The sequence below is a fragment of the Saccopteryx leptura genome, chromosome 9 (genome assembly GCF_036850995.1).
Source record: "Saccopteryx leptura isolate mSacLep1 chromosome 9, mSacLep1_pri_phased_curated, whole genome shotgun sequence".
NCBI lineage: Eukaryota > Metazoa > Chordata > Mammalia > Chiroptera > Emballonuridae > Saccopteryx > Saccopteryx leptura.
The window spans coordinates 58,321,035-58,334,239 of NC_089511.1; the positions used below are offsets into that span (position 1 = coordinate 58,321,035).

Genomic DNA, 13,205 nt, shown 5'->3' on the forward strand with positions numbered 1-13,205 from the left:
CCTTATCCCACTCTTCATAAATGTTGGTGGCTCCATACTGATCTGATCAGAATTTTGCCAAGTATGCCAGATATAATGCCAGTTCCATACTGGTCTAAATTGAACCCTGCTTGCTGAGCCGTGTGGTGGGCAAGGCTAGGCAATTTCACAATGGATTCAGGCATATGGTAGAAGTACTGTGCATCTGAAAAGCATTGAGCCATTCCTGTTTACAATATTCTCGCAATGGCAGGCAAGCAAACAGGCAGGGGCAAACCTCTTATCATGGTGGCAGGTAAGGAAACAGGAAAACCACCCCTTGCAGTGGCGGGCAAATGATCTGCCCTGAGGGAAAGTACTTGTAGCCTTAAGTAGGCTACACACATGTGGCTTTGCCATGTGCACACATGCTAATTATGCAAAGTGCCTGCGAGCAAGCCTAACACAGCTGTTTTCCTTACAGGCTCTTTCCTTGATTCTCTTTTCTTCTTATTCTCTTTTATTTTCCTAGGCTGTCCTACCTATGTACAATATATGGTTAGAGTGACTAGCTACAAACAACACATTTGAATATCCAGCCAAGATCTCGTTTTCTTACCTCCAGATCCATATATCCAACTGCTTACTTGGCATGTTTTCTTGGAGGTCTCAGTAGTACCTCAAATTCTGTATGCCCTATTCAAGTTCATCTTTCCTGCTCTTCTGGGTTCTTCAGCAGGTGACCAAGCAAGAGGGTTCTCTGTTCAATAAGGCAGGGTATTGTGAAGATTATGTGTGAAACACTTGCACCTGGATTTGATTCTTGACTTCGTTATCTGTTGCTGTGTGACCTTAGTTATGTCATTTTGCTTCCCATAGTCCCAATTTTCTCATCTGTCAGTTGTACCATAGTATCCAGCCAGGATCACTTGTTAATGAGGCAAACAGACCTGAAGAATTTTGCTTAGCCTTAAGCATAGTACATAATCATCCATGGGCCCACACCAATGATATGGCTTGCCCTTCATGTACCTCAGTAAGCCTCCCTCTGTGGTACAGTGAAAAACTACTACCCCCGCCCCCCAAAGGAAAATCTTTGTCAAAAAACAAAACAGGGCAGGAATCAATGTGAACTGGAAAATAGAGTTCCAAGGGCATTCCTAGTGCAAACAAATTTCCTCTTTCCTGGTACTTCAAGTTCAAGTTTGAGAGTGGCAGTGGATAGGCTGGCCAGGGTAGGTAGGATCTGAGGTACATTTGCTGGTTATCGTCTGTGAGACACTGATCTTGAGATGGGAGAAGAGCCCTTAGTCCCTGGCAAGACAGCCCTGGAACCAGCAACCACCGTTGCAACCTCAGAGCCACCTTTTAAATTTTTTTTGCTCCTGCCTTTCTCCTCTCTTTCTTTCTTCTACCTTTCAAAATCAGCTGAATCCATTCCTTGAGAATCATACAGAAAACTAAACACAAACAAACAGAACCAAAAAACCTCCCTCTCCTCGCAATAAAAAGAGTGAGCGAGCCCAGAGGCGGACTTAACAGCAGGCGCACTGGGCACTTAAGGACCCCACAAACCCCAACTTTATACTTTTTTCCAATGACACCAAGTTTGGTTTCATATGTGCAATTTTAACATGGTATTATTTATTTATTTATTTAAAATATGGTTAACATGTATTTCTATTTTCCCTGTCTCTTTTTTTAAGGGGCCCAATATTTTCTTCTGTGCCTGGGGCCTCAACAGACCTTAACCTGCCTCTGAGTGAGCCTCTTGTCCACCTCCTGTGCAGCTGGCCGCTTTGCTGGGATGAGTGAGAGAAGCCATCTGAATTTGAACCGTTAGTGGAGGAATGAAGTGCATGGAGGCTATGACCACAGTGATGTTTGTGAAAGATGGGCATTGTGTCTTCCGCAAGTGTTGTCTTGCCTCCCTCCTCTTTCCAACTTGAGGGATGGACTGGGGTTGTGGGTTTTAGAGAGTAGTGTGTCCTGTGTAAGTAGAAAGGAAATTGTGTGTGCATTTCATGTACATTCAGGAGTGTGCTGTGCTTCAACTTTGTGTCTGTTTGAAGAACTATGAAAGTATGTGCGTGGGACAAGATCTATATGTTTAAGTGCAGAAAAGTAGTAGTGTGTACGTGGTGGGTGTGTGCGCGCGAGTGTGTGCAAACACCAGGGTCCGCCCGCTCCACCCCACCCCCCAGCCCGCGCGTCGCCTCCCGGTGGGCCTGCCGGGCCAATGAGCGGGCGGCTGGAAGGGCGGCGGGCGGGAGCGGGGGTACGCCGAAGTCCTGCGGATGGATAAGCGGGCGGCGCGGCGCGCTCATTTCGCGCGGGCGTTGCTGGCTGGGGGCGGTGCAGCCACTGGCCCCGCACCCCGGTCGGGACCCTGGGCGGCAGGCGGCGTGGGCGGCGCCCCGGGCTGGGATGCGCCGGGGACTCCGTGGCGGCGGCGGCGTCGGCGGCTGCGGGCAGACGAGGTAGCGCCGCGGTGCTGGGAGCCAGACGAGCCCGGTAGGCGAGCGGAGGCGGCGGCGGCGGCGCAGGCACAGCAGCGGCCGCAGCCGGAGCCCAGACGCCGCGCGCCCACCATGGCCTCCCAGGGCGAGCCCGGCTACCTGGCAGCCCAGTCGGACCCGGGCTCCAACAGTGAGCGCAGTACTGACTCGCCCATGCCTGGCTCCGAGGACGACCTTGTCGCCGGGGCGCCCCTGCACAGCCCAGAGTGGAGCGAGGAGCGCTTCCGCGTGGACAGGAAGAAACTTGAGGCCATGTTACAAGGTAGGCATCCCCCCGCGTTCTCGGACTCCCCGGTTGAGCCCCCAGCTCCTTTCGGGACATCCCCGTCATGCGCCCCGGCGCCCGCCACTCCGGCCCACAGCCGACTTAGTTTCCTGATCCTCTTTTTCGTGGAACCGGGGGACACCCAGGGAGTGGAGATCTAGTGGGACTTTTCACCCTTCCACGCCTCTCAGGTCTCAAGGCACCAGGAACCCTGTGCTAACTTGCCGACTTCAGAAAAGCCTAAGGCCGAGTTTGTACCGGTGCGCCCAAGTTGCGTTCTGGACTTTGGAGATGCCAGCTTTTAGTTCGGATACCTGGGCTGTGTCCTCCGGACCTACTCGGACCGCACAGAGTATGTGTGACTCTGCCCACTCGCTGGCAGCCCTGAATTCTAGCTCTCTCTGTGTCTGTTTCGCTCTTTCCTCTTGTCAGTCTCCACTTCCTCCAGCTGAGGGGCCTTGTCTGGCTATTGGAAAACGCTCTGCAGATGTCAAGGCTTAAGACCGGAGTTCCCGTCCCCCATCCTCCACCCTGGAGTAAGAGGGGCCAGGATGGGGCAATGCTGCTGGGTTGGAGGACAGTGTGTGTTCATCTCCTGACAGGCTTATAAAACACATCTTGAGTTACACTAAGTTAATAAAAATTTTCCTGTACTGTGAATGTCTGTGTCTTTCACAACTTTTTTTTTTTTTTTTAAACTCCCTAGTTTCTTCGGGACTTTCCCAGGCACAACAGCTTTAACAATATCGGAGTGGAAACAAATCTGTGTTTTAATGGGAGGGTTGGAGTTATCAGAGTGGATGCCAAAATGCCCAAGGTCATTTTACCCTTCCTTAAAACGTTAATTACTAGCCTAACTTATTTCCTTCATCCAGAGAAAATAAGGCATTTTGAATGACTGCCATTCTTAAGGACCAGGCGTTAGTTTCACTAAGGGCAAGTAGTGGAGTCATTCAGTAGCTAGTGTCCTTTTAACAAAGGAGCACTGGAGCCTTCCAACTTTTTTTGTGTGGCTTTATGCATAACTTACTTTGACTTTATCAGTCAGTGCATCGCAATATGGGAGCTGTTTAGCCTCTGGAAATGCAGTGGCTTTTTAGAACATTTAAGCAGGTTATTTTAAGAGAGAACAACATGTTTTCCAAAACAATAACTTGGTGGAAACAAATAGCAGGAGTGTTTGGCAGGCGTTTCTGGATTAGCTACAAATTCATCTCCCTCCTTGCGTATTTTTATTGATAACATCCCTAGTGCTGGTCATGTCACTTTCTCTCTTCCTCTCTCTTTTTCTCCCTTAAGTTAGGTGACTTTTTAGGAGAGTTACTTCCATGAAAAACTGTTCAAGTAATATTGCAAAGTGTATTTGGAAATTAAAGCTTCATTTGCATTTTGATAACCCGTTTTAGTTATTTCGTTTGTTTTATGATTCTCTTTTGCCTAGTTTCTAGTTATAAAACAAAATGTTACCTTTATTCAGAAAAATATTGCTGTGAGATTGTTGGATTTAACTGATAGACCACATGCCCAGCTTTTCAACAAGTTTCCAGTTTGTTTTCTACATGAATTTGGAGTGATGGTGGGTCTTCTAATACTATTACATTTTCCTTACCTGTTTTACCCATGCATATAGAGGTAACGACAGTTATGTTAGCTTCCAGGAAGCCCTCATATAGAACCTCAGCTTTAGAAATGGATTTCTCTTTCTAAATAATTAATTGTAATTTAGAATAAAATGAAATATGCATGAGGCATTTTTAAAAATTTGAATACTCTCTTTTTTGTAGATATGGTATTTTAATATGAGATGGTTTAATACTACTTTGCAGTGATATTTACAAAACATCTTCACGGAGTTAACATTTCTTCACCAGCTAGTATATAATAAAACATTCACATTTTAACCCCACAGATTTCTGTAATGATTGAACATAGTGCTTTAACTTTCCAAAATTACCAATAAGTGAATTATACCTTCTCAGAAAGTAAATTTTGAACATATTTGACAATAGAACCCAGTGCACAGTGTGCCAAGGCATTTTGTGATTCATGGTTTCTAGTATCAGATTACTTAGAACTACCATGTTTGAAGGAATATTACTAGTTTTCAGAACCAAACATAATCATGTACCTTATTGCTTTATAACAGGTGGTTATACAAGTGTAGGCACTGGAATCATACAGACCTAGGTTTAAATAAATCCCAGTGGTTATTGGGACAGTTGCTGGGCCTCTATTTCAGTTTGCCCATCTGTAAAATGAGACTGATATGCTATTCTTCTTTTAGGACTTTTTGAGACTTAAAAGAGATAATGCTCAGTAAGGTAAAACTGTCACACTGTTTGGTAAATGATAAGAGCTTAATACATACATTAAAAATTATTAATACTAAACATTACAGCATGGATTCAAAAGATTTCTAGTGCCTTTCACAATTTATGACGTATAGTATATACTTAAATAATAGGAACAAAGGAATCTTGCAATTTCATAATTGAAGAAATAAAATAGATACCAAGGTAGGAAGTTTGGCAAGCCAACAGATATTTTAATACTGTTAGCTATTCTTGGGTGGAAAACCTTTTATTTGAAAAGTGCCAAGTAAATAAAGTTAGCATGTGGTTGGGTTTCTCATGATTGTGATTTTGGATTTGTCATTTTCCTTTTCACAATTGCCTTGCACTATGTGCCGGTTTCCAATTTAAATCAGGATAAGTAAGATTATCTGCCTTTAAGTCTGCATAGTGCAAATTGGTGATTATAATGCTTGGAATTTGTTTCCAGAGAGAGTGTCCTGGGGGCAAGTTAATCATTAATGGGTTGCATTTTTATTAGTAGAGAAATTCTTCTACGCAATGGACCAAAAATTCAGAGAGGTTAAAATATGGGCAATGGAGTAGTTGTCAAAGAAATGAAATACCATTCTGGATGATCATTGAATCCCCAAAGAATTGATACCCATAAAACCACTAGGCTGAAAATGTAGGAAAAAATGACTAGTTTTTCTTTTCTTCTTCTTAGCCTTCTCCCTTCTTTCTTCTTTCTTCTTTTTTTTCTGGCCTAATGACTACTTTGGAACTGACATGCAGACAGATATTGGACATTTTTGTTCAAATCTAAATGAAGATGATCAATTTTAAGTCAGCAGTGTTATAAATGGGAATTTATTTTCAAGTTTAGTTTAGGTTTTTGATGGGTAGGTTCAGCCTTAGGATGGATACCATGGACAGCATTGTTTAATGTTAAAAGTTATTTTTATTTAATACTGATCTTCAAAATTTATATTTTATGCTTCATCTGATATCATAGTGTTGGTTCATTTAAGTCAATTAAATGAGAATTATGCTATGTGAAGAGGGAGGAGAGCTATGGGGGAAGTCTGGGAGAGGTAGAAAATAAATGAGTCAGAAGAGTGAGAAACAGCCCTGGCTGGTTGCCTCAGTGGATAGAGCATTGGCCCAGTGTACGGATGTCCCGGATTTGATCCCTGGTCAGGGCACACTTGAGAAGTGACCATCTGCTTTTCTTCCCCTCCCTGTCCTTCTCTCTCTCTTCCCCTCTTGCAGCCAGTGGCTTGATTGGTTCGAATGCTGGCCCCAGACACTAAGGATAGCTTGGTTGACTTGAGCACTGTCCCCAGCCAGGGGTTGCTGGGTGGATCCCGGTTGGGGCGCAAGTGGGAGTCTGTCTCTCTGATTCCCCTCCTCTCACTTAAAACAACAACAAAAAGCCTCCACAAAAGACAAAGAGGCAGAAGTAGTCTTAGTGTTTGCCAGAGTCCTGGAGGCAAATATGGAATTTGTATATTTTAATTACTTTTTCTTTGGTTGCTTACATCTTACTGTTATACTTTTTTCATGTTGAAAAACATATAAATGTGCAATACAATTAAAAATTCCTGCATAAAATTTAGAAGCATAGGTATTTTCAAAAGTTTTGAACCCCTTGAGTTTCATCATAGAAAGAAGGAAGTGTTAAAAGGAGGAAAATGTCCTGTTTTTATGAATTGAGGTTGACATCTGTTGGGCTTTTAGAGTATTCCTGTTAAAGACTTTAAAAAGCATGTTGCATTTTTACAATAACAGTCACAACTGGGATCATTTATTGCTGCTTCCTTGAGCTGCAGAACTAGCCACTAAAACAGGCTATCACACATGATTGGTTAAATATACGAGCAGCAAAGATGTTATCTCTTTAACTTGGCAAACTACAGTGAAGACTGTCTTACGACTTGGTGAATAGATAATTTTTTCAGATGTTTTGGTGGGAGTAGTGAGAAATAAGCAAAAATAGATGGAAATGGTCAGTACTAGAATTGAAGATAAGAGCTAAGCTTAATATATTTTTCTAGCTAATGTTTGATTAATGTTAACAAACAAGAACGAATCACTTCATAAAGCTTAGTGGTTAAAAGTACAGGGCTTAGGTCCTGATCTGGATTTGAGTCTCGGTATTACCTTTTAATAGGGAGCTTGGGAAAATTCATCACCTGCAGACTTATTTCTGAAAGGGGCTGTTGATAATAGTGTCTTCATCCTTAGGTGGTTGCGATAATTAAGAGAAAAAGATGTATGTAAAACAGCACAGTGCTGGCCACATAGGAAGTGCTGAATACATTAATAATAACCATATTCCTTATAAACCATAGTTCATAAAATTCATACTTATATTGAAAATGAAAATGAAATGTATTGGAAAATGAATTAAATGATCTATTGATAAATGAACATTCATAGCTCTCAAAATATTATTGGCCTCCCTGGTAGTTCACAGTGCCCCTTGTAAGTACATTGGCAGTTGAGTACATACTGAGTACAAGATGGGAGGGCTTAATACTCTTTTTAGTTGTAATTGTTCCTACCTTGGGTATTTCTCATTATTTGAAAGGTTGTGAGCCAATCACTTTTGATAGTTTTACTAAATAAAGACTAGCAGCAGCAAAATTAATGAATTTTCCTTCTAATTTTACATTACCCCGACCTTGTCATTCACTGGTGTCTAGAAAGGGACTTTTTCAAAGAAAATGCTGTGCCTGGCTAATGTGTTCTGTTTGCTGTTTACTCTTTTTTTTTTTGTACTTTTCTGTAGTTGGAAACGTGGAGGCAGTCAGACAGACTCCCGCATGCGCCCGACCGGGATCCACCCGGCATGCCCACCAGGGGGTGATGCTCTGCCCATCTGGGGCGTTGCTCTGTTGCAACCAGAGCCATTCTAGTGCCTGAGGCAGAGGCCATGGAGCCATCCTCAGCGCCCGGGCCAACTTTGCTCCAATGGAGCCTTGGCTGTGGGAGGGGAAGAGAGAGACAGAGAGGAAGGAGAGGGGGAGGAGTGGACAAGCAAATGGGCGCTTCTCCTGTGTGCCCTGGCTGGGAATCAAACCCGGGACTCCTGCACGCCAGGCCGATGCTCTACCATTGAGCCAACCAGCCAGGGCTTTGTCTGGGTTTTTATTTTTATTTTTTTAAACTGCTTATGAATTTTTTTTTGGGGGGGGAAGGAGTGATTTAATTTTTAGTGAAAGCCTTCTTCCAATTTGGAAGTTTGTTAAGAGAGTTGTAGTTGAGTCAAAAGGCAGAATTGAAGGTTGACATTACTTTATAGTCTAAATTAAAAATCCATCAGAGGTTGGGTAACTTGGCAGTAATGAGCTCAGAAACTGTCATTAGACTGTCTTGGGTGGGGGTCCTAACTTTGCTTCTCCTGGAGTCCCATGAGGACAAAAGGAGGTGGGTATTACAGCCCTACATGCACAGGCATGGATCAAGCATTCCCAGTAGCTGTATACGCTCTTGATGAATCTTATCTCTGTAAAGACTTGGGGGGTTTTGCTTTAGTTGATCATTGATGAGATAAAACACTGAAAGGTTTGTCATATCACAGAGATTAACAGGCAGGAATGTGTTTGGCTGCGATTAACAGAAAACCCAACACAGAGTGGCTTAAACAAATTGGGAGTTATTTTCCTTACCTGACAAAAAATCCGGGGCTAAGAGGTCCAGGCTTCATAGCTGCTTGAGGAGCCCAATGAATTCCCTTGCCTCTGCTGTCCTGAGCCTGTGGCCTTGGTCTCTGTCGTCTGGCTGTGCTATGCCTTACATTGCATTGTGATCTGTGCAGGGAGAGAGGGGAACAAAAGTTGTTTTCTAGTCAAGATTTTGCCTGTTTATGTGATGTAGGGTTCTCTTTCCTGGAACTTCTCTCTGTCTTTTTTGGCTACTCTTCACTACAAGAGATTATGGGAATGTAACTTTGTAAAGCCAGGAGCCACGACCAGGGCCACCATCACAGCAGCCTTCTGGCCTATGCAGGTTCGCATTGGATTCGGACAGTCAGTAAAGAAACAATGGAGCCAAGAACTGATGGGCCGTCATCTTTAATTCTAGCTTGCACCCGGCGGGCAAGTAAAAACACACACTGGGCTCCAAAACCCACTCACATTCAGTGCTCACAAAGCTACTGACTTATCCGAGTTTCCTAGAATCAAAGGTTTCTAGCCCACCAGACTTATTCACCTCTGTTCCCCATCTCCTTCCTTCTCCAACTCCAAACTGCACAAACTGGCCTCTCACTCAATACTCTGCCATCTTGGCTGCTTCTCCTGGCCTACTCCACGTGGCCTCTCTCTGCTCTGCTCTCTAATGCTATTCCCAGGAACCAAGAGCACAAGCTCTTGTTCTGCCCGCATTTTATAGTGTAGGAATCCAAACCTTTAATCCAATATACAAAATAGGGAAGTCTCTAATACAAAGTCACTTTCTGAGGCATGATTGGATTGTACCACCCCACATCAAAAAGGGTGGGAAAGGCTTAATCCCAAAACTAAGCCCCAGGCTACAACAATCCTGCCTGCCCACAGAGACACACATTAATATCACCTGGGCAACGGCCTCCCCGTGGGCAGCGTAATCTTTAACAAAGTGAGCATAATATATTTATCTGCCCAACAAACTTCTTTTCCAGCTTCCCTGGAAGTAGGCAAGGAAGAAGGCCATCTAATGGATGCTGAGTGACCCAACCCATAGTTGCCCTACATGGGCAAAGCAGAGGACATTGTGACAAAAATTCCAACTTGTGACTGAAGCAAAAGCTTCCCTGTATTGGAGACTTTGGCCTGTATTGTTAATCCCTAGAAATCTAAATTATTTGTTAATGTTATAAATAGGTGGAATTCCATCCCCTCCCCTCCCCTCTCCCCTCCTCTCTCCCCTCTCCCCTCTCCCCTCTCCCCTCTCCCCTCTCCCCTCTCCCCTCTCCCCTCTCCCCTCTCCCCTCTCCCCTCTCCCCTCTCCCCTCTCCCCTCTCCCCTCTCCCCTCTCCCCTCTCCCCTCTCCCCTCTCCCCTCTCCCCTCTCCCCTCTCCCCTCCCTTCCCATTATCATATAAGAAACACCTGTGATCATATAAAGCCGTTCTCATCTTATTACCCTTTTTACAAATAGGACCTTGGGCCACTAAGTAATGTAACTCTTTTTTTTCCCTCTACAGTTTTACCATGTTAAACTTTCATTGAAAATTACATAGTACAGATAGCCATTTTTACCTTCTATTATTCTACGATATTCCCCCCCCCCCTTTCCTTCTCATCCACTGACTGCCCATCTCAAATTGCTTTTAGAATTGGCAGGTTCAGTGTAGTTCAAGCTTCTGCCCTTTGGTATTTTCGTAGATTGCTCACTGAAATACAATCAGAATTTGTTCAGAAGATAGTCTTTTTGGAGGCAGTTTGATAGTAGAATGATCAGATTTGTGTTATATTTTGCTATTTGAAATAGTCTGGAACGATGTGCTAACTAAATATAACAGTTGGCTCATTCTGGTTTATTCTAAAATATAGTTCTTTAAAAGTACATGAGATAATAGTGACCATATCGATTCTTTTATGTAAAATGCCTATTAATAAACTACCAGAGATGAGGCACAATTTTTTCTTTCTTTTTTTTTTTTTTTGTTGTGTATGACGAAGACAGAGAGAGAGAGAGAAGGACAGATAGACAGGAAGGGAGATGAGAAGCATCAATTTTTCATTGAAGCACCTTCGTTGTTCAGTGATTGCTTTCTCATATGTGCCTTGACCTGGGAGCTATAGCAGAGTGAGAGACCCCTTGCTCAAGCCAGGGACCTTCGGCTCAAGCCAGTGACCTTGGGCTTCAAGCCAGCGACCTTTGGGCTCAAGCCATTGACCATGGGGTCATGTCTATAATCCCACGCTCAAGCCTGCGACTACATGCTCAAGCTGATGAGCCTGTGATCAAGCTCATCACCTCGGGGTTTGGAAACTGGGTCCTCTGCATCCCAGTTGGAAGTCCAATGCTCTATCTACTGTACCACCGCCTGGTCAGGCAAGGCACAATTTTTTTTTTTTTAAATAATTTTTTGTATTTTTTCTGAAGCTGGAAACGGGGAGAGACAGTCAGACAGACTCCTGCATGCGCCCGACCGGGATCCACCCGGCACGCCCACCAGGGGCAACGCTCTGCCCACCAGGGGGTGATGCTCTGCCCCTCCAGGGCATCGCTCCGCCGCGACCAGAGCCACTCCAGCGCCCAGGGCAGAGGCCAAGGAGCCATCCCAGCTCCCGGGCCATCTTTGCTCCAATGGAGCCTTGGCTGCGGGAGGGGAAGAGAGAGACAGAGAGGAAGGGAGGGGGTGGGGGTGGAGAAGCAAATGGGCGCTTCTCCTATGTGCCCTGGCCGGGAATCAAACCCAGGTCCCCCGCACGCCAGGCCAACACTCTACCGCTGAGCCAACCGGCCAGGGCCAAGGCATAATTTTAATACTAATTTGTAATGGCTTTTGCAGTATATGGGGATGGTCTTGGCTGGAAATCCTTCTTGTTATGTTGTCAAAGCCACCATGTTTGTTTGGTTTTTGATCCTTGTGGTGCTACCATTTAGGGCAGTAGCCAAAATGTACAAACCACTGATATAACCATTATGTAGATGTTATACATTTGTAAATCCATTCCCTCCCTATGAAGCGACTGATAACTGTAGGTGATGAAAACATTTATGTTTGTAACAAGGATTAAGTCCCACTCCCATTTATGATACTGGCATGTAAAAAGATAATGATCACTTTCTAGCTATAAAGTCGTTTCTTTGTTATAGCCAATACAGTCAAGTCCATATCAGTCTGTATATTCAGTTGATTTGTATCTTAACTACATCTCATGTATAGGAAGATGCTTAAACATAAGACAGACTTCCACATACACCTGGACCAGGATCCACTGGGCAAGCCCCTTCTAGGCAATGCTCTGCCCATCTGGGGCTGCTGCTTCATTGTTCAGCAAGCTATTTCAGTGCCTGAGTTTGAGGCCATGGAGCCATCCTTAGTGCTGGGGGCCAACTTTGCTTGAACTATTCAAGCCATGGCTGCAGGAGGGAAGAGAGAGAGCTATAAAAGGTGGGCAGGGGTGGAGAAACAGATGGATCCTTCTCCTGTGTGCCCTCACCGGAAATCAAACCTGGGACTTCTACATGCTGGACTGATGCTCTACTGCTGAACCAACTGGCCAGGGCTTTTGCTTTTATTTCTGATTATGAAAGTAATACAGACTTATTACAGAATACTTGAAAGTACAAACAGATGTGAAAAAGCAAAAGCCATCCCTGAGTCCCAAATCCAGCAATAACCACACATAACATTGTGGTCTTTAAAAAATCTACCTGCATGTAATTTATTTTTGTAATAGCTATTGATATAAGAGTGTTAGGCTTTGAGGATGCAGACACAGCTAAGATAGCTAATATAGTCCCTATCTTTGGGTGACTTGTGTACCTTAAATTCTAAACTGGGATCACACTTCCCTTCTTTTTGAGTTCAGATTGCCTCATGGGTATTTTCTATTTCACCAGATTCTTGAAGAACATGGTTTTAAGTGGCTGTATAATATTCCCTTGACACATCATACTTTTCTTAAATATTACAACATTTTATAACATTTTTAGTGGCCAAGCAGTGAGAGGAGCCTAATGAATCTATTCCAACTGTCTGAGATTTGGATCCTGGCTCTATTATTTATTGGTTGTGTGGCCTGGGTTCAAGTTAATAACTTCTCTGACTTTCAGTCTTCTTATCACTAAAATGGTGGTTAAAACTAATTTCTATGTTCTGAGCGTTAGAAATACTATATGTAAAGCATCTGCCGAGGCCAGATGCAGTATACATACTTAAGAAATGGCACAAAACGAATATTAATATTGCTGCTCCAAATACTTTTGCCTGATAACTTTTTTTTGCATCCTTGATTATTCTCATAGGAAAAATTATTACTGATAAAAATTTAGGGGCTGAGGGCATGGGCATTTTAAGGCTGTTGATAAAGTTTACAAAATTGTTTTTTGGAAAGATTCATAGGTTAGGCAGAAGAGAACAAATTTTCAGGTTATCTGTTCCTTGTCTCTATGATCACACAGCCTAGTTTATTTGAGCTGGTGGTTGTGAAAAATTAGGAAGTAATTGAAT

General features: G+C 43.7%; 1 protein-coding gene across 2 annotated transcripts in view; it reads left to right on the forward strand.

Moving 5' to 3' along the window:
* Positions 1–2,260: 2,260 nt before the first annotated feature.
* The window catches only part of BICC1 (BicC family RNA binding protein 1), a 365,663-nt gene continuing 354,718 nt past the window's right edge, over positions 2,261–13,205 (forward strand). For both annotated transcript variants that reach the window (XM_066349083.1, XM_066349084.1), the window contains exon 1: positions 2,261–2,739. In XM_066349083.1, coding sequence (XP_066205180.1) covers positions 2,550–2,739 — 190 coding nt within the window. In that variant the 5' untranslated portion in view covers positions 2,261–2,549. The remainder of the gene's footprint in view (positions 2,740–13,205) is intronic.